We start from the raw sequence: 20,569 nt of genomic DNA, 5'->3' as shown, positions 1-20,569 counted from the left end.
TGGTGTGTTTCAGCAGTGGCAACAGTGACAGTGATGCTAGTGCAGATTTTTTACGAGCGCAGCATGCAGATCCTTATTCAGTGCTGGTGAAAATGATGAAAATGTGCAGCTAATTGTGATGACTGTGCTGAAAAATAGTGTTTTGTAGCTGAGAATTTGTTCTACAAATTAGTGTTATTGTGCTCTTCATATCTGTTGCAGTTTCCATAGAAATAAATAGGAGGCATTATCTTTTTAAGTTGGAATGATCATTTGAAGAAAAATACTTTAAGTAATTTTGAAATGAGTCCTCAGAGAAACAGAGGAGTTTCAGTGCTGTATGCTGGGGGATAAAAAACATCAAACACAATAGACTGTGTCTCTCTTTCTTGGACAATTCCATCTTGATCTTTGACAGTCAGAGGGTAGCAATCTCTTTCCTTGTATTGACCTAAGTTGTTGTAAATGATATGGATATCAACCCCATTTATAGCGGTGTAATATCAACATAACTGATATTATAGCATTCTATAAAAGGTGATCTAAGATGTTTTCTCTGTCATTAACTCCAGAATGTAACAGTGGATGTGAAAATTACCTGTTGAAACCAGGAATGATTAAATGTATTTTTTATTTGCGAATCTTTTGGTTAATGATTAAATTTTTAACCTGCAGGTCTGAGCAGCACCCTGTAATGCTACCTCCACTTTGTGGGGCAGAACCAACTGTAAAGGAACAACCATGCTTGAAGAACTCCTTCATAAATGGCCCTGATCCTTCTTCTTTTCCCAAAAGTAGAGGAAGAAGACATACACAGAAGTTTTCTGTAAAAGCTAGAGGCAATGAACAAACACAGAATCTGTAAAACGAGCAGTCACCACTATATTGATTTATTGATTTATCTCTGCTGTGACTGATCTCTCTGATATAGAAAAGAGATTTTAGCACTAGACGGTGAAATTTCTGATGCCAAAATGGCTATGACAGCTGAGGGTACATTTCACAGGCTTACCAGAGGCAGAGGTGGCAGGTGGCTTTCTGTCTACATTTATTTTTCTTCTTCTGATGGCTCAGATGTATGTTCCTTAGGCTTCAGATACAACTCCAATCAACTTAATGAAATTTGCAGTGTCCTGAACTTTCAATATGGACTCCCTTGTTTTTTTTCATCTTCAGGATATCTCAAAGAATCAAATAAATGCCATAAAACATTGGAAGTAAAATAAGCTCTAGTTGATCTTTTAACTTGGTCTGATTAAGGTTTTTCTTACCAGCCAATTATCACATCACAAGATTAAATTTACTACAAGCCACCCTAGAAGGATAAACATTGTTGGATTAAAGAGAGCACAGAATTAAAAACCCAAACAACTAACAAAACAAACAAACAACCCAACAAACAAACTAACTAACTAACTAATGAGGCTAAAGCTTAAAGTCTGATATCTCTGTATGTGAACATGAAATGGAAAACTTCTGCAGTGTTCACATCTTGCTCCACAGCAAGGTGAAATTTTCATCAGCTCACTTATAGTTGTTTTCATGCTTCACTATGTCCTAATTCATACTAAATGAAAATGACCCTTGAAATATTAAAAGCAACATTAAAGGAAGATAAAGAATAGCATATTAACATGTTAATATAGGGCTGTCCATATTCCACATCAAGTGCAGCATTTTCTCTCCAAATGCACCAAATGAGGAACATCTCTTCCTTTTGATGGCAGCTGTGACAGACAAACCACTCAGGCAGAGGAGCAATAATGCTGGCTGGCAATTTCCACAGTATTGCCTGGCCAGATTCAATCACAAGACCTCAAAACATAGTGCTGCTGGCTAGAAAGATGAGTAGTGAAGCTAGGAATATGTTAATTCAATGTGTCATATATTGGATCATAGAATCATTAAGGTTGGAAAAGATCACTGAGATCATCTAGTCCAACCATCAGCCCATCACCACCATGCCCACTAAACCATGTCACTCATATACACCGTCTTTCTTGAATCATTATTGAAGAATAATTCTATACTCACATCAAATACTATATAGAAGGGCGTCCTTACTATTCTCTTTATGAAGTGCCCTAAAACTGAGCTCCACAAGGAAATATCCTCTTCACTTCTGCAGGTTTGAACATTCATCTTGGCTTTCTGTCTGTTGTTAATACATACATTTTTCTAGATGAAGAAGGACTTTTTTCATTCTTAAATTTCAAGTTTGACTTTTAGGACAGGCTTCTTATGGAGTATCCTGATACAATCTCTATGAGAGAGAACACGACAGGACAAAAATGTTACATGCTCTATATTGCACTAATATCCCCTTGGGTACTTCTATACGGTCAATGCATGGCAGGTGGCCTATGGGCCTGCTTCTCCACCTTTAGGAAGCACTGATCCAGCATGGCTACCCTCCTTTTTTTTGCAAGTTCAATCACCTGTGTTTGACACTGTACCACTCTGGGCAGATCGGCTGTAAGATATGAGGAGAGCAGCATTCTTCTTCTGTTACACACAGACTCCAAAATAACTGGAACACTCATAACCCTGATTTTTACCTCAAGTGAACTTGTAAAACTCATTATATTTAATGAGAGTTTCCTAACAACAAAGAATTTATGTAGGCCCAACTGTCACACTTCTGAGTCATGCTACAGTGAGTTCTTTTTTAAGTAGACTGGTGTGTTTGGTGCATAGATTGGCTGTTTTAAAAGGCTTAAAATTTGTTCTGATTTGTGTTATTTTTTTTCTTTTAAAAGGAAAACAGAAAGTGAAACAGATTTCCTCGGTTTTATCTAGAAAAAAGAAAAGCTTAATTTTTGAACCAAAATGCAAAAATGGATGTGATTTGATTGCAGAAGTAATAAAGTAGCTTGTTTCAAACCTGTGGATCTTGTCATGCAGCTTATTGGGAACGGTCTTGGACTGATCATGGCAACAGGGACAAATGTTATATTGATATACTCAAAAACATGCAAGAGTCGTAATTATTGTATACTAATAAAGAAGTTCAAGTTTTTAAAGTTGTCATGCCTTTTATTTAACTAGCCATTATTGTTAGGAGGACCTTGCAGCTGAGGGTCATGGTACTGGAATTGTGATGAGTGAAGGGTAGAAAGTGCTCTCTTGACCTACATGCAGAGTATCTCTGGTTGGAAAACAAACAAGCCTTTTCAGATGGTAACCTGGTTTAACACTGCCATCAAATCTTTCATCTCAGTACTTGTCTTAATGTTGCCATGCTGTGGTTTGCCTTAGAGAGGCATTTTTGGTATTATTTCTTGTTATCTCTTGATGACACTTTATCTTAAGGGCTATACAAACTGTGCTGAAAATACTGACAGCAGGACTCCAAATAGCTATTTAGAAATACATTAATGTACAAGATACCTGAACTCATCATGAGGACAGGCTCTTTCCTTCTGGAGTCCGTGGAGCAACAGATACCAGTGAACTGCCCTGGCTAGTCACTAAACTACAGAGGGGAAGTGACACTCTGATTCTACTGGAAAATAATTTCTATATTAACTCTTTTCTTGTGCTTAATATTTGAGGACTGTGGTGAGAAATCATGGGCAAACTGGACTGAAATCTATCACAAAATCCTTGAGTACATGAAAAGACTTGGAAGGCTGAGATATACAGTACCAGTTTTCCCAGGGAAAAATCCCCCATTTTTTAATGAATAACTATGACCAGAGGCAGCACCTTGGTTAGTTATGCAAAGATTAATGTCTATTGATTTGTTGCTAGTTCATAGCTTTGATCTGGCCACACAGGTTTCATGCTGACATGAATCTAACTGGAGCTAAATATAATTTGGGGAATACAAGAAGAGTGGCCAAGTGTCTTTTATAACAAGTCTTTTATAACAAAAATAAATAAACGAATAAAAAGACTAAACAGTATGGTAAACTGTCTTACCAACAGCCTCAAAAGATGGTCCATGGTTTTTGTTCCAAGAAACTGGCAAATTCAGGAAGGCTAATCTAGACCATTTTAGAATGAAATTATAAAAGTCAGGTATAAGCATGCTATTTAAAATTTGTTTTGATTGCTGAATTAATGAAGTAGCCTGTTAAAAACCTTTGCATCTTTTCATGTAACTTACTGGTGTTACATGGTAGACATAAACTTTTAAATATATATACATATATATATATGCAAAAAAAGTCAAGCAATTTTAATGGCTGTGGCAAAGCCACAGTGAAAAAGACCTGAGAAAGAACAAATAAATAAAATGCTACCTTTACATTTTTACTTGTTCAATGGTTATATTCATTTACTTTTATCTTTTAATGTCAGTATAACTTGACCAAAATTAGCTTTTTCTGGCATCCCAAGGGATTCTCTATCCAGCCAGTTCCTTTACTTCTTTGGTTTGTGAGTCCGGCTGAAGAAACATGCCAGCCTTCAAACTGATCTGGGTCTCTTGGTCCACTTTGATATGTAATGTGAGTTGGAATAACATCCTCCCTAAATAAGAACTGCTGCTTGGCACAGTTACAATGCTGCTAAATGACACAGGGATAAGCTGCAACCCAAAACACCACAGTGACTGTCAGCATGGCTTTGGTCTGTGCCAGTTAGCCCACTAACAGGCAAGAAGTAGGCCTAGCCAGGGAGGCAGCAGGCTGCAAGGAGCACTCCCAATCAGCACTGTGGATAAAAGAGTGACAGGTTTGCTTCCTCCACCCTCCGTGACCCCTTCAACTTTACCCAAGCAGACTTTGCCCCCTCAGGTGACTCCTGACGGCATGCAGCACACCCAGGTCATGTCACGCAATCAAAGTGTGTCCCCAGTGGGTTGCAACACAGCACTCACATTATGTCAGACACTTTCAACCCAACACTTTGTCTTCAAAGCCCAGAAAACAATGCTCAAGAGAGGTGCAAATCCAAGCACTACCTGGTGTAGCCCTGACCAATCTGTTCCACTTGGCCCTGTTTTGTCTTGCAGTGTGCAGCTATGCCACCTTTACTTAGCAGAATGCATTTAGCCATACAGTCTTTGACTTTAAGGTTTGTTGGACCTCATGAGAGCAAGAAACAGCATTTCTGCTGGGGTTAGAGGGTGGGGTCAGTCTCTGTTAAGCACCAAACAATGGTGTAGTTCCATGACCTGAAAACTTAATCTGTAACTAGTAAGAATTTACTGAGCGAAATTTAAATGCCTTTGATATGCATCAGGCTAAATTTGATGACCTAGTAGTTCCTTCTGACCTTAACTTCAGTGAGATATGCCACCCAGGGAGCTGTCTCACCAGAGGTCAGTTTGAAGCAAACTACAGCCCACAGAACTGTGGCCTGAATTATTTCCTGTAGCAATTATTTTAGCATGACACAATACCATCTTCTCAGGTAACAAATGACAGAAAATCCTTTTCTTGCCTAAGAAACCATCATACTTCTTTTCCAATAAATGGTAGGAAAGCACTGCAACAGATATGGTAATAGTATAAAATCAAGTACAGTCTTCTCATAACATCTGCTACCAGATATGATGTAGATGTTAACTTTAGGTGTAATGTGATGGATTGCAAAAGGGACAAGAAAACCACATGATCATGTTGAGTAGGAAAGAGGAAACTGTTCCACTTACGGCACTCAAAGGAGATAATCTCTTTTATAATATGATGAATCTGACTAAATCACAAGGTAATCATCAGATGCATTTGATGAATGGCCACTTCTACAATGCAGAACACAGCTTTGGCAAAGCATAACACTGGCAGAGTACCAGCCCTGCTGTGTTCCTGAGGCAAGTTTATGTGAGTCAGCATAAAAACATATTGGTGTTGAATACCTCTAGGCTCCTCTTGTGCCACAAGCACTTGAAGTCAGATCCTTTGTGTTGCTTATGAGAGCTGGGTGCACTGACAACATGTACCTAAAAGAAAACCCCTAGAAATACATACAATAGGGTAGCTGACACATCCTGGGGGTCCTTTTCCTTATTGAAAGGGCAAGTAATCATAAGGAGCAAGCCAGACAGTAAAGCCAAACAAGGAGTTAAATGGATGACTAACGAGTTCTATGTACTGGTTCTACATACAGTACATATACTGTACCAGCATCCTGCTGGTCATGAAAAACTTGTATATTTAGTAAATTATGTATTAATCAATAATAGAAAAAAAATCCATACAAAACCAGAGGAAATAAATCTTTAAGTACAGAATTCAGATTTAAAAACAAGTTCTGTTACAGTATACAAACCAGTAAAGTGCATTGTTAATAATGCAGGGATTGCATAGGTCATCGTGGAGAAGGATTTTCCAGTCAAAGAACTACATCCTACTGACTTCTACCTAAAAGAGTAACTGAAATTTAACTTAGTTTATCCCTTTAGTAGTCTAGTTTCTATGGAGAAATTAAACCACTATGAGTTGAATTAGGACAATTGTGATTTATGTATTAATTTCTCCTGGAAGTATTCACATGCCATTTTTTGTGCTGCAGTCACAGTAACATTCTGCACTGGGCAGAACTTCATTTTGTTCATTTTGGTGAACAATTGGAACATGATATCCTAAAAACTAGTATTGCAGCATTTTTGCTTACTGCAACCCAGAGGTTTTTATTTATGTTCGTCTAATGTCAAGATGATAGAATAGCTTGAACTGAAAGATACCTGGGAAAACAAAGTCACCATTCTGTAAATAATCACTCAAAAGCCACTCCTTTCACAAATGTAGCAGCAGTTCTTTATCTTTGGAACAGAAATCAATAATCTGCACTGTTCATCTAATACCTTATAGAAGAGAACACTTCTGTCAGGCCATTCAAATACTACTCCAAGGTTGCACTTCCATGCTCTTGGTAAAGCATAAAGAATGAAAGCATTCATGTAGACATCCAGCTGTTCTGAATGACAGATCTGGTAGATCTGAGAAGCAGAGGACTGTTTTTTCAGCCTGGACAACAGATCTCAGAGTGATCATCTACAAAGACACACTAATCAAAAGCCAAAGTGTGGCTGGGGCCCAGAAAAGGCTGTAGGTTACTATCATTGTTGGCAACAGTAACCTGACCAAAGCAAATTCTAAGAACATCCTGAAGAAGCCAGAGAATGTTTGTATGGCTGAGGAGGAACTGAAAATGTCACTGCAGACTGCAGAATCTGGGACAGCACTAGGCTCATTTGCCAAGTCTAGCTGAACTGCATGGTTACTGCTACTTACTAATTACTGCTAATTGTTATTTTTCATCTGCTTGTCCATTATGGATGAGACATGATGTCTATTCTCTGTGGGAGGACTACTGCTGAGAAGAATATAGTGCAAAAAACCTCAAGACTTTCAAGAGCTGAGGTAGCAGGAACTGACACTTGTTGATGATACAGGCCCCCCATACTTTATTTTCTTTTTTCTTTTCCTGGAAAAGCAGAAGTATTAGGTAACAGATGATCAGATCATACAAACCTGTGCTCCAGTCCCAGTTGACTTGAAACTGTAAACAAGTTTCACCCTTAAAAGAACACTAGTGGCAAAGGGAAAGGTATTTGATGGTTGGATTAGGTGATTTGAGGGGTCTCTTCCAACCTTAATTACTCTATGATTGATTTTCCCCCAGGTGAATGCTCTGAAGTTGCCAATACTCCTGGGGAAACTTCCAGCCCATTTGCCCACTTTCAGCACACCCCAGGGTGCCATGGGGTTGGCAGGGTAAGTCCATAAAGTTCCCTCTCCCTGCCCAGCCAGCCTCCATGACGCTGAGCCTCATTCACACTAGACCCACAAGTCAGACAGCTATACAATGCAGCACGGTACCTATACTTGCTTTCTTGAACTTTACCTTAGCAACAACTCAACTGAGTTTCTTCATTTTCATTGTAGATCACGGTCTTATTTCATTTTAGGCACCCTGGAATTCCTACAGAATTCCTCATGAACACTTCCAGAGGTAATCAAACAAGATATTTCCCAGAGTCATAAGCTCTAGTGTGAAAGGTCCCTGAAAAGACATAGGAGAGGTGACTTCCAGCCAGAGATGACATGTAGGTCCATGTATTCTTAGACTACAATAAACTTTTCTGGCAAGATGGTGAGATAGTGGCTGGAAGCACCAATACCTGTCAGCCTCTCTCTACTTCCCCATCAGAAATGCTGCATGTGAATGGGTGAAACAACTGAGCTTCCTACAGAGACTGTCGTATGGAAGTGCTTCCTCTTCTTTGGTGGTTCTGACCATCTGTGAGAAAAAGAATGGTAGTTCAACATTTGACAAGCACAGTGGCAGACCTCAATTTTGTTACTCACCTCCCATGTGGCAGGATTGTTGTGCTCCAGGGTTTTTTCTAGCAAATTTGCTTCTTCAAGTAGCCTGAGGACAGCTGTTCTGTCATGAGACCTGAGCCAGTTCAGATTTTTGCTTGTAGAGAAAGCTGCTTATAGTACATCCCTGTCCTTGGGACCCTGCCCACACCGCTACTGCTCTGCAGCACAACCAAACCAATCACACCTGCAGCAGGCTGCCCACAAAACCAAGTTGCACACATGTGGCTGTGCCCAGGACTGTAATCTATCCACCTTGAAAGACCTTTATTTCATATTAGACTCGTATCTTTGTTGGCTCAGCTGGTCACTGACTGTTACACAATCCAGTTGTGACATTTTCTGTGCATTCACTGTTATCAGGGTAAAGTCAGCAGCTCTCTCTGATTCCAACTCCTTGTACAATTGATTTTGCTGCCTTGTTTCAAATTCTGCAGACAATAACTGTTTCACTGTGTTGGTAATTCATAGACAGTCGTGTCCTCTGATAAACTGCCTTATTGTTGCTATTTTGTTTCAGTATCAAAGTGACTGTAGGAAGCATCACTGCTTACAGCTTCCTCTTTACTGATCAGCCACCTCGCTGGCTCTCTTAGTACTGCTCTGTCCTTACAGTGACAAGTGCTAAAGTTCCAACACATCCAGCTTCTCCCACTATCTAGACTGCTTCTATGGTACTGTGCTCACTGATAGCTCTGTACAAGTGAATGGCAACAGCAGAAAGCTGGGTGCAATGCACACAAACATAACAGGAACATGTGCTATGTTTTAGCCCGAGGTGTGAGCATTCCTTATTGCTGTGTGCAGCAGACTGAAATTACACATGAGAACAAGTAAATTATTTTCAGAACAGAAAGAATTTTGAACTTTCAGTTGGGATATCACAATCAGCTGAAAACAAGTGGAAAAGTAGAAATAGGAGATGTAATTGCTAGTGCTGCTCTGCCACCTGGTGCTGGAGCCGCGTCCTAGGCAGTCACTGCACCTACCCTTCTGGCATGTGATTCCTCAGAGAGGGCTGGCACAGCAAGAGCCTCTGCTCTGGACCCTAGCAGGATTAAACTTAGCAATAGTTCTCACTATATCACATTCTTCAACACAGCAACCAAACATTCTTTGAACACCTCCAGGGTCGGTGGCTTCACCACCTCCCTGGGCAGCCCATTCCACTGCCTGACCACTCTTTCAGAGAAGTAGTACTTCCTAACGTCCAGCCTGAACCTCCCCTGGTGCAGCTTGAAACCACTGCCTCCAGTCCTATCACTAATGACACGAGAGAAGAGGCCAACCCCAAGCTCACTACAACCTCCCTGCAGGTAGTTATAGAGAGCAATAACGTCTCCCCTCAGCCTCCTCTTCTCCACATTGAACATTCCCAGCTCCTTCAGCCTCTCCTCATATGGCCTGTGCTCCAGACCCCTCACCAGCTTTGTTGTCCTTCTTTGAACACACTCCAGGGCCTCAGTGTCTTTCTTGCAATGAGGGGCCCAAAGTGAACAGAAAAGCTACTTCTTCTGCAGAGGTAACTACTAACACACCATTTTTATTTAGCATTTATGATCGATATTTTCATTAATTTTATTGTTGTTATAATTTTTGGTTTTATGTACAAATCTAAAGAGTATCAGGTACATGTATGATCAGATGATGCGTACCTTCCTTACCTTGATGTTTTCATTTTAGCTTTTTCTATGATGCAGGTATTGCTGTGGTTGCAAGCTGAAGCATGGCTTACTCTGCTGAGTGCACTGAAGATGTTTTTAACTGCTTAGCAGCAGATTCTCTATGAAGATTATAAAATACACAAAGCAGAAAGTGTCCTTTCCCAGCTCCATATAAATGTGTTGAGAAATCCATATAAAGACTATCTCTTAGCTCCTTACACAAACCCATTTGCGGGCAGCTACTGCTCCACACCACTTCCCCATCCTAAAACTACTTTCAGGTGATACCCTGGTGCAGTCACCATCACTGACTGATGCTGAAAGCTTTGCAGAGCAACGGCAACCCAGCACTGCCCCCTGGCAGCTCAGTGTGCTGTGTGCAAGACCTTCAGTGGAAACACAATGCACTAAGCCAGTTTATTTCTATGTGAACCATACATGGGCAACAGGCTGCATATAAACAAGGTGCAGGAAACAAAGATTCACTGAACCGACCCCAAAATTGTGCATGTGAATCATAGCACAGACTCCAGTCGAAATTTTCACCTCTGATTATGAGTGCTTTTCCAAGCACTGTTACTCTGAGGACACCCCTCCCATCCCCATGTAATGCTACACAAGATTTATGAAGCACAGTAAATTCACAGTTGAGCACTGAGATCCAGCTGACACACTGAGCAGCTCCCAGGCAGCCCAAATGAGGTTGATAAGCCATGTTTTCAGGAGTTGCTAAATACAGATGACTCAACTGTTCATGTGGAACAGACTTGGTGTAAATCACACAGATCAGGCAATCTGGAACGACGAGCATTTCTGGGTATCCACAAGGAAATTCCTTTTCGGTATCAGGGATAAGCCATACTTTATAACTTTTACTAGGCAAGATGAAGGAACAAAGAGGACTTTCAGTGCCATTTTCATGAGCATTCCTATTAATTGGTGTAACTGACTTTAATTCCTGTCAGCACAAATTTCAAGTGAACTTCCTATGGCATGCAAGAGGCACGTTATTTATTCTCTCACTGATTAGCTTAATTCTCAAGCCTCTCCAAAGAGCTTTGCTCTTTTAGTATGAGCATTTCCTGCATAGTCAAGAACCTAATGCTCATTTTCACTGCAGCCATTTAAGCTCCTGGGCATCAGGAAGGGACCTTTTTCTGTATGGCACACTTTCATAGCAAAGATAGCCACGGCTAAATTGATCACTGGGAAAAGATTCAATCAGCAAATCCATGTTCATGCAGCAACTCTGAAGCAGTATCTGCAGTGACATACTGATGTGTAGTAGGAAAAATTCTTAGATCTCTGCATAGGAACAGAGCTTCAAAAATCAGTTCAAGGCTGAAGGATCCCACGGCTTTGCTTTTCAGGCAGTTACCCTCAATCTGAGAATAGGTTTTAACATCCAAACCCAAAAGCATTTAGGTGATGTATCAAATGGTGTGTCTGATCAAGTCTACACTCAATTTTTATCACAACGTGCCCAACTTTGTACAAACATTTCCATGTCCCAGTTATTTGCAATGTACTTTACCTCTCTGTTTACCCACTACCAACTGAAGATGTCATTTGGGATTTGCTGATGATACTCCACAGAACAGCTGCTGTGAGTTTCTGGCTGAGTACAGATCAGCTTCTTGGAAGGCCAATGTTCTGTACCAGAGGAGCAGAAATGGAACAGGCAAACAGGATTAAATCACAAAGTTAAAAGTGGGAAGGGGAATCCACACAATACAGCCTCGTGAGGAATTACTGGTCACATTAGTTCTCTAAATCTATCTCTGGCCTAATTAAGCCGCATTTTCACAGTAAAGCAGGCAAGCCAACAGTCACGGCAAAGTGAAAACTGCTTTCAGGTAATTGTCAGCTGCAGCTTAAAGGACATTCAACAGAAACCTTTACTCTCCCGAGGGCTTGGGGAAGCATGTTTTGGTCAGGGCTTCAACTGGCATAAAAACACAAATGTGTATTTTAATATAGTAACAACTATTGTGTTTGTTTTGTTCTCACTTCCCCTCCCCCTTCTTATTGTATTCCCAGTTTCATACTTGTCAAGATTCAAAAATCTCACATATTTCCTTTTGAGGTCATTACCATCTGTGTCCTACTGTCAAAAGAAATAACTCAGGGCTCATAGATAGCTGAACCTCATGACAGTCCAATCCATACCATTCTTGTGTTTCTCTCTTGCAGCAGAGATCAAGGAGCTGACAAGTTTGCCTCCAGAGCATCCTGCCACCAGCCAAAGGCAGAACAGGACTGCGAACAAGGGGGGAAAAAAACCATGCAGCTGAAACAATGACAACTTGTCCAGTCAAGCTAATGGCTTCAGTTACTATACAAACATTTTACAGTTGACAGTGAAGGCTCTATTTCCTTAAACTATTTCAGAAACGAAGGTCAGCACTTCCTTTGGAAGAAAAATTGATCTGCTTTATACAACCAAATAACCACTCAGTATTTGTTCTCTTTATTGTGACAAAAACAGACCAAAAAATGACATATCTTGACAAGTTACCTATGGAAGGCCCAGTTAAATAAACCACAACTTTTTGTGTACGCATAATGTGTGTGGAATTGAAATAAGGAAGTATGCCATGCTGTAGCTGGGTGCTCACACTCCATCACTGTTTCTTGACCTTTATGTTTAACTTGAGACATTAGTTGTTCAGTTTGGGACAAACAGAAGTAATTCAACTGGCCTCCTTCAACTCAATTTGTGGCCTCACCTACTCTAGGTCAAAAAAGAGCCAGCGCTCTGACATTTGGACCAGCAGAAGCAGTTTTACAGTCAGATTTGCTTCTAACTACAAAGGCCATGATAGCCTGTAAGGACTTAGAAACTCAAATCATGTGCCAACAAGCAAATCCAATGGAAGCTGAAGCACAAGCAACCACCCACTTAGGGCAGGCATCCAAACGCGAGTTATAATACAGGGTTTCAAGTTTAACAGGCATTCAGCATGGGCAGTAATACAATTTATGACTGCAGAGTCTTCCAGGAATCAGAAAGTACCACGTCCTACACACCATTCTGCAGACACTGTGTACACCCTCTCATACACAGAACATAACTGAAGTGGTAGCGGACTTCAGGAAACTGCCTCTTTCCCCTCAAGAAAAAGAATCCCCACCAAAAAAACAACCAAACAAGAACCTTAACCAACCCACAACCATTTCACTAGCGGAATCATTCCTTACAAAAACAAAACAGATTTGCCATAGTTTACCCATAAACACCTACATAACCTCCTTTGCTTCCAACATTACCTGTATGACAGGGATTGAACAACTCAAGGAATCCACTGAGCAGATTCAGTAGCAACGCTTCCAGATGAGATCTGGGGAACAGCATATGCAGCACACAAGGAACAGCACAAGAAGCAATAGCAGAACAAAGCAGCAGCTCGACAGAAATTGTCTGGATCTTAAATCAATTTTTTTTTTAAAGTTGCTTCACTACAATATTTTTGACAGATAATTTTTTTTCCAGCAATTGAGCAATGGTCCACAGTACAAGCAGCAGCAAAAGTGTTTTATTTGCTGTATCATTAGTGTCATTAGAAATACGATTGGTAAGAAAAACAACACAAATCCACACAGAAAGGAAAGCTTAATAAAAACTAAACAGGACTGGAGGGGTGGTGGCGACAAAAACTTAAGCAGAGAAAAGTTTTTTTGTTTAAAGAAAAAGCAACAACAAGATAAAAAAACCTCATCCAAGTCTTCCAAGGTTTTCTGGACACCACCAACAACTTTTGGCCATCAGAGATGGTAACAAGTTTTCCTACTGCTTTTCACCAGCGTCCTCCTCCAACCTGGTAGGACTTATTCAAATCACTTAAATGTGTTGTAGAGTGTAGATTAAGAACACAAGAACACGATCTCTTTGTAGTAGTTAATGGCTTACATGCAACTGTTCTGTACATGTAGATGCACAGACCTTACTCAGCAAACGCTATCTCCTCAAAAAGCACTTCAAGTCATATAGTCATAATGCTTCACTTAGTTTAATTCCTGGACTTTCATTAAGGTGGTAGAAGTACTGCATTTTTTAAAACAACAACATGCTTCTCCTCCTTCAAACAGAAAATATCTTTAATATTTGAAACAATTATTATTATTTTTTTTCCTGACATTGAAATGACCAGACATTCTTGATCCATGAAAGTAACAAATGTGTTTCCTTAGCAAGAAATTGCCACAACAATTATCGGTAAACATTATACCCACAACAGTAAGTACATCAAAATCCCACACTTCCATCCTAAAATAAATCAAAAAGCTTCGACGTGAAATACATAAAAAGTTTATTTATGTATGTACCCCATTTTGTTATCTGGAGGAAAAAATCTGAGGCAACAGTTTGGTGCAGTACAGAGAAGCAAAGCAATATACAGTAGCTGCACACAGCTTGATTGGTTTCAGATCGCAACTAAATATTCTTACTATGACCGTTAGTACAGAAATGTTCTGTAATTAGAAAAAATGAGAAGTATTACTCTCATGCTGTACAGTCTCATGTTTCTTGGTTAGAAAAGAACAAGTGATTGAGTTTGAATCTTTCACGCCAACTTGCTAGGCTGTTGCCTCTGGAATGTTCAGCACAAAGGTTAAGCTCCAGACATAATTTAAGTGCTTTTCATGTGCAAACTGTTACTGGCTAAAGCTTTCAAAGTACATTTAATTACAGATATGAACACCCTGTAAAGATATGAGGATATGATAGCAGACCCAGAGGCCAATACAGATTCTTTAAGAGAAATGCTATGTTCCGCTGCAGTAGTTCTAGTCCCTGATTAGGTCCTTCCAAAGAAGCTGCTCATTTCAATTGTAGGAAATAGACCATTCTTTGACAGAAGCATCATGGGATGTTGTTACCAGAGTATGTTCATCCAACCATGCCAAGCCGCTTACATGATGTAGTCTGTGAGCATCTGTATGGCAGTGCAAAATAGCAGAAAATAATTAGGAAGGAGAGACTGATAAAATTTCAGCACTATTCTGAAAAGTGATTTTCATGTCCAATCAGCACTAGCAGTGTATTTTCTAAGTGATTACATAATAAAAGAAGGTAACAAACTAACATATCTGGCTGCTTTAGCTAGATAAAAGAGATTAACACGAAAGCTAAGTTAGTTTGGGAACATATACAGCAACACGTCTGCTTCCAGTCTTAGTTTTAGAAAAGAAGCACCATACTGGATTAAGACAGACTCGCAACTTTCATAAAGAAGACCCTGAAGCAAACATACCTGGTATCTTGACTCTAGTCTCAGGATCGCTTACAGTCCAAACATATACCATCATATCCATGCCTCCAGAAGCAAAGTGTTCATTGTCTGGTGACCAGGCAATACAAACAACTTTTGCATGATGTCCATAAAAAACATTATGTTCCTGTTTGGAAGTAATTAATGATACAGTGTTATTTGTTTAAGCCACTTCAGAAATATACCAGCTTTCAATACAAGGAATCACAAACAATGATAAATTTTAGTGTGTACTGGAGGTATAAATGGATGTCCTAGATCAAGTACTGACTTCATTTTAAGCCATTTATTTAAACTCTAATCAGGTAAATAATAAAATCCTTTTCCTAGACAAACCAAAGGCTCCATTACATGTAGATCTGTAAAGTGCATATATAGCAAGTCACTTCTTGTTTAAACAGCTTTAAAATAATGTTGCATTCTTCAAAAGCATAGTTCTTTACATTTTTGTTCAAAAATGAAACATTTTTCTGGAATCCTGCTTTTTTTCTACTGTACAGATTCAGTAAAAGCTTATGACTTTAAAGGCTGAACCACATACTGGCTGCTCAGATGAAAAGCAGAATTTGGCCCCTACTTGACTCTTGGTTAAAGGACAGTAGATTGAAGAATGGGACAAGGTTCCTTGCTTTAATGTATCCCTTTTAATTGCTTAGTCCTTACCAGAGAGCTGTTTGCTACAGGCAGCAAAATTACATTGCCAAGTCTGCTGTATTTACTTCATTCAATTTTATCACACACTACAGCATTCTTATCAAACAGCCTGCATTTGTCTCCATTTTACAAAGAAGCACACATTCTCTAATTGACAGGCACATCATTTGTTTATTTTTCCCTTTAAAAACTTCATGCTCTTGATTCAGCTGATCCAAACACAGAACCTGCATATTTTGTACTTAATTACACTATCCTGTGGAAACCCAATCCTCTCCCTTACCTCATTTATCTAAATCTTTGGTATTAGATTGAATTTGAGCACTTTTCCAGTAGCCAATCTATGCTGTACATTTCCTTCACCTATTCTTATGCTCTGGAGGCTTAACATAAGCTACAGTGAAAAGCAGCACTACCTCAAGATGCCATGTAAACAGTCACAGAAACAAGTACAAATTATTTAGCATTTAAAGCCCACCAGCCACATATTCTACAACAGATTTTTATAAACAAATAAGAAACCTGATGCAGCATTTCTTACCGCATAGCCATCAGGGACACTAAAGACAGTGACAACTTTGTTTGCATCACAAACAGCAAGAAAGGCACCATCGTGAGAATATGCCAGGTCAGTAACAGGACCTTTAGCTTCCAAAGTCTTATCATCACTTTTTAAAGAGTTTCCTTGGATTGAATACAAACGGACATTCCCATCCTGCAAGATAAAAGTAAGAGGATAGGTACAAAAACAATACAAAAGTCACTGTACAGCAGGAACAGAAAGGCTCATTGAGCTTCTGGAACATTTTCATCAGTTCCACCTAGTACTGCTTACATTGAGAACTACTCAGAAATAGTCTGAAGAACGTATCATTTCTACGGGTAACTCTCCACTAAGTCTAGTATACAGTAACAAAGGTTTGTCTACTTTTAAGTTGTTTTTATCAGTGTAAACTTAAAGAAGAGAAAAATATGAAAGTGATGTTGGTCACAATGGTGGAAGAACCAGGGGAGCACAAGCCCAGGAGTACCAGTTACTCACTATAATACTGCTCCTGTTAGAGCTGCCATCTACTTCCCAATAGAACAGACTTACTATTGTTAAACGCTTCTGCCAATAGTGCAAGTGTTCAAAGTATAGTCTTAGGAAGCACAACCTTACCGTTCCTCCCACTGCTACTGAAGTTCCTCCAGGGTGAACAGCCACAGCTTCTGGCTCATAGCCAAGGTCATCGATTGCAAAACATTTTTTCTTATCTTTCATCAAGACAATCTGCAAATGGAAAACAAGAAATTCAGCTCCTTCTTCCAGTAGCTTAATGCACAGCTATGACTAAGTCACGTTGCTTAGTCATCAGATCCGCTAAGATTGCTCAGAAGCTTACTATGCCCCGATCCTAAGGGAACTCCTGATCCTGAGGGAATATTTTCTTTAAAAAAAAGGAAAATATGCCCATGCATGGTGACTAACTAATCTGCTGTACTGGAATACATAAGTGCTCTATATTAGGGAGCACAGGGCACGCTCTACTGCATTCAGCTTTACCTCATTTAGTCAGAATACAAAAGAAACAAGGAAAGAGCAGTATTTTTAGCAATACTTACTTTCCTGCCTGGTTCACTATTAAAAAAGGGGATGTAGGATCAAGTAAGCAGCAAGCTAATAGTACAGTGCAGCTCTACATGAGTCATTCCAAAAGTAATGCCTATTTATTTCTAAGGGAACCATAACAGATACACGCAACACAATAACACTATTTGATAGAGCAAATTGTCAGCTACAAAATACTATTTTTCAATAGTATTGAAACACTAGCTATGCATTTTCACCATCAACAAAAAACAGCCTGCACGCCGCTCTTGGCAAAATCCATATGGTAATCCAGAACGCGCCTTGTCTCTCACACCCACCATGTGCATCACTGTGCTGACAATTCACTGTTTGGTGGCCATCAGCATTCAGCAAGCATCAACAAATGTTAATAGGCGCCATTTTTCCACATAGAGGAATTCAATGACACACCTTTGTTTCACGCACACTGCCATGTCAGACAGCCCTTCTTGTCACATACCAACAGATTTTAACAGAATATGAATACTAATATTAATACTTACTTGTCCAATGCATAAAACTACGGTATAACCACCAGGACCCACAGCTAAACATTTTGGTTGAACATCCATTTTCACAGCATCCTGGCCACTACAGGAAGGTGTGGTAAGATGGAGAAGCAGAAATACAGAAAACAAACATATTTCATACTTATTATTTAAAATCAATTACTTAAGTAATCACCTATTAATGAACCTTAAGGACATGCATAACTTTTTTTCTACAACATTTCCTTCTGCTTACTGTTTAGAATGTCAGTATCTCTACCAAGAAGCAAACCTTCCAAATGAAAGTCAGTGCTGCTGCTTTGGAGACTAGATTTCAGATTTGACTTGGTCATCTTAATAGGTTTTTGTGGAAGTTGTTTTATTTTTATTTATTTTTTGCTTCTTATTTTTTGCAGGTTATTTTTTTTTTCTTTTTAATGAAGAAATAGTCCTGTTCCACTCCTCCTAACCAGATGTTTATTAACAACACTCCTGTGCATTAATGAACTAGAGAGAAACTGACACCTCTCCCACCAATCCGACTAAGCTACCTGATACATGACCGATATCTATCTAACCTGTGGAAGGGGCGCGACAAAGTGAGAAATGTCTGTGAGGCATTTCTCTTTGTCACAGAAAAAAGCAAGGTTGGTACCGCAATCATTTCTACAGTTTCCATGGTAACTTAAACCTGAATACGTTGCAGCATAACATTATTTGCCATTTAAATCAACAAAACTTGCTATAAAATAAGAAGGCTGTAATAATATAATAAAAGCCAACAGTTTTACTAACCTGTAGTCCCTCTTGCTAAGGTTGGTATAGCGCACAGTGTCATCCATACTGCAGGTGACAAGCTGATCCATTTCATCTACTGCCATTCTAGAAACCTGGTTTGTATGTCCTTTCCCAGAAAAGCCATCGTTCTCTCCAGTGTCAGAATCCCAATAATGTACACAGCAGAATTAAGGAACATTTGAAGATGGCACTGCACTTCCATATAGAACCATATCTGAATTTAAAAATATTACACATAAGCAGACTAACAGAGGTTGGAAGGAACCTCTGGAGATTTTGTGAAATCCTTGCTCAGCAGATCACCCCTTTAATTCGGTTTTGAGCATCTCCAACAATAGAGACTCCACACACTCTCTGGCAACCGTGCACTTGTTTTAAGAAGGCTCTCTTATCCTCACACCGTTAAATGAAATTCTGATGTTCTGTAACAAGCTAGATGACCTGCTATGAACAGTAAATGCTAGAATAACTAGTATGAAGGTCTGAGAATACAAAATATTACCCAAAAGAACTAGGAGTCCTGCAGCACTGGCTTTCCTCTCATGAGAAACATAATGAACTATCACCAGTGCAATACAGAGCTCTGTTGACAAGAAGTCCTGGTTTTTGTTGTTTTGTTGTTTGTTTTTTTTTTTGTTTTGTTTTGTTTTTTTTTTTTGTTTTCTACTGCTGCCAGCGTGATACCACTTTAATGTGTCATGGAAAGCAGGGTGAAGCTTCAGAATGTTAAACAGTATTTTAGCTAAACACGCCACAGTATCATACACAATCAATGCCCCTCAGGAACCAATTTGTATTTCTAATATTCATAATCCAAAAGGACTGAAACTGAGTCTTAAGAGTTCTTGACTAGAGAGAAAGCCTGGTCGCATTGGGAATACCAAATGAAGAAGAGAACTGACACATTGTGAAACTTAAAAGTATAGCATAGATAGGAAAAACAACTCTAAATGCTTGCTACCAGGTCAAAGGGATGAACAAGAATTTATCTTCCTTGTCCTGAATATCTAAGAAACCTCAACAGATTACTTTCAGCACATGCTAAAAATGCACCTTTTATTGTCTCTATCAGCAAGCAGCAGCAATATATATTTAGCATGTATAATGAAACACACAAATTAGACTCTCACTTTCCACAGATATTTACTTATCCTCAGCGATAACTGGAAACGAAGATGTAGCCTGTATTTAACAGGCAAGTTTAAAGACAAAGATTAAAACAGGACAGTTAATGTTTAATGTCTACTGAAGAAATCTGTTAAACTTGTGTTCAATAAAGATAATTTTTGATTTCTGGATAACTTTTTCCCCCCCCCCCCTCCTCATATGTTCCCCTCAGACTTCAAGACCAGAACAAGTATCTCTTTATCATTCAAAGGATATTAATATGACCATCGTTACTGCCAGAATAAATATACGATTTTCCACCATTTTTATGCACTGTAAGACACTGGATTGATTTACTATGACCCTGTGAACAGGACACAAAAAATAATTGATTATGAGCAATTTTTCATTTTAACATTTATAAACATCAAATCTATTTGGGAAGAATTACAAGTTATTTAGAAAGTAACAATTTTACTCATAAGCCTTCAAGGTCATGCAGAATACAAATTGCTAATTAATGATTAAGTTGTTTTACTGCTGCTGTATTGCTCTTTCCATGTACTAACCTTTAAAAGAAGGAGCAAATAGGTAATGTGAATATCTCTACTGCTTAGCTGGGCCAGAATATTTACACGGCCTTTTCATACAGTTTACTTTTCAGGCTTTGGAGGTTCAAAATAAGAACTACAGCAGCAACAGCAGGAATCTAGGACAT

General features: G+C 39.2%; 1 protein-coding gene across 1 annotated transcript in view; it reads right to left on the bottom strand.

The window, feature by feature from the left end:
- Positions 1–13,913: 13,913 nt before the first annotated feature.
- WDR1 (WD repeat domain 1) overlaps positions 13,914–20,569 on the bottom strand; it is a 19,342-nt gene continuing 12,686 nt past the window's right edge. Inside the window, exons 9-15 of the mRNA XM_015862693.2 lie at positions 20,128–20,215; positions 18,742–18,898; positions 17,962–18,049; positions 17,009–17,119; positions 16,388–16,561; positions 15,175–15,319; positions 13,914–14,856 (exon numbers count right to left, since the gene is read on the bottom strand). Of these exons, the coding sequence (XP_015718179.1) occupies positions 14,747–14,856; positions 15,175–15,319; positions 16,388–16,561; positions 17,009–17,119; positions 17,962–18,049; positions 18,742–18,898; positions 20,128–20,215 (873 nt within the window). The 3' untranslated portion in view covers positions 13,914–14,746. The remainder of the gene's footprint in view (positions 14,857–15,174; positions 15,320–16,387; positions 16,562–17,008; positions 17,120–17,961; positions 18,050–18,741; positions 18,899–20,127; positions 20,216–20,569) is intronic.

Source organism: Coturnix japonica, chromosome 4 (assembly GCF_001577835.2).
Source record: "Coturnix japonica isolate 7356 chromosome 4, Coturnix japonica 2.1, whole genome shotgun sequence".
NCBI lineage: Eukaryota > Metazoa > Chordata > Aves > Galliformes > Phasianidae > Coturnix > Coturnix japonica.
The sequence above is the reverse complement of the archived record's forward strand: the minus strand, read 5'-3'. Positions and strand labels throughout refer to the sequence as shown.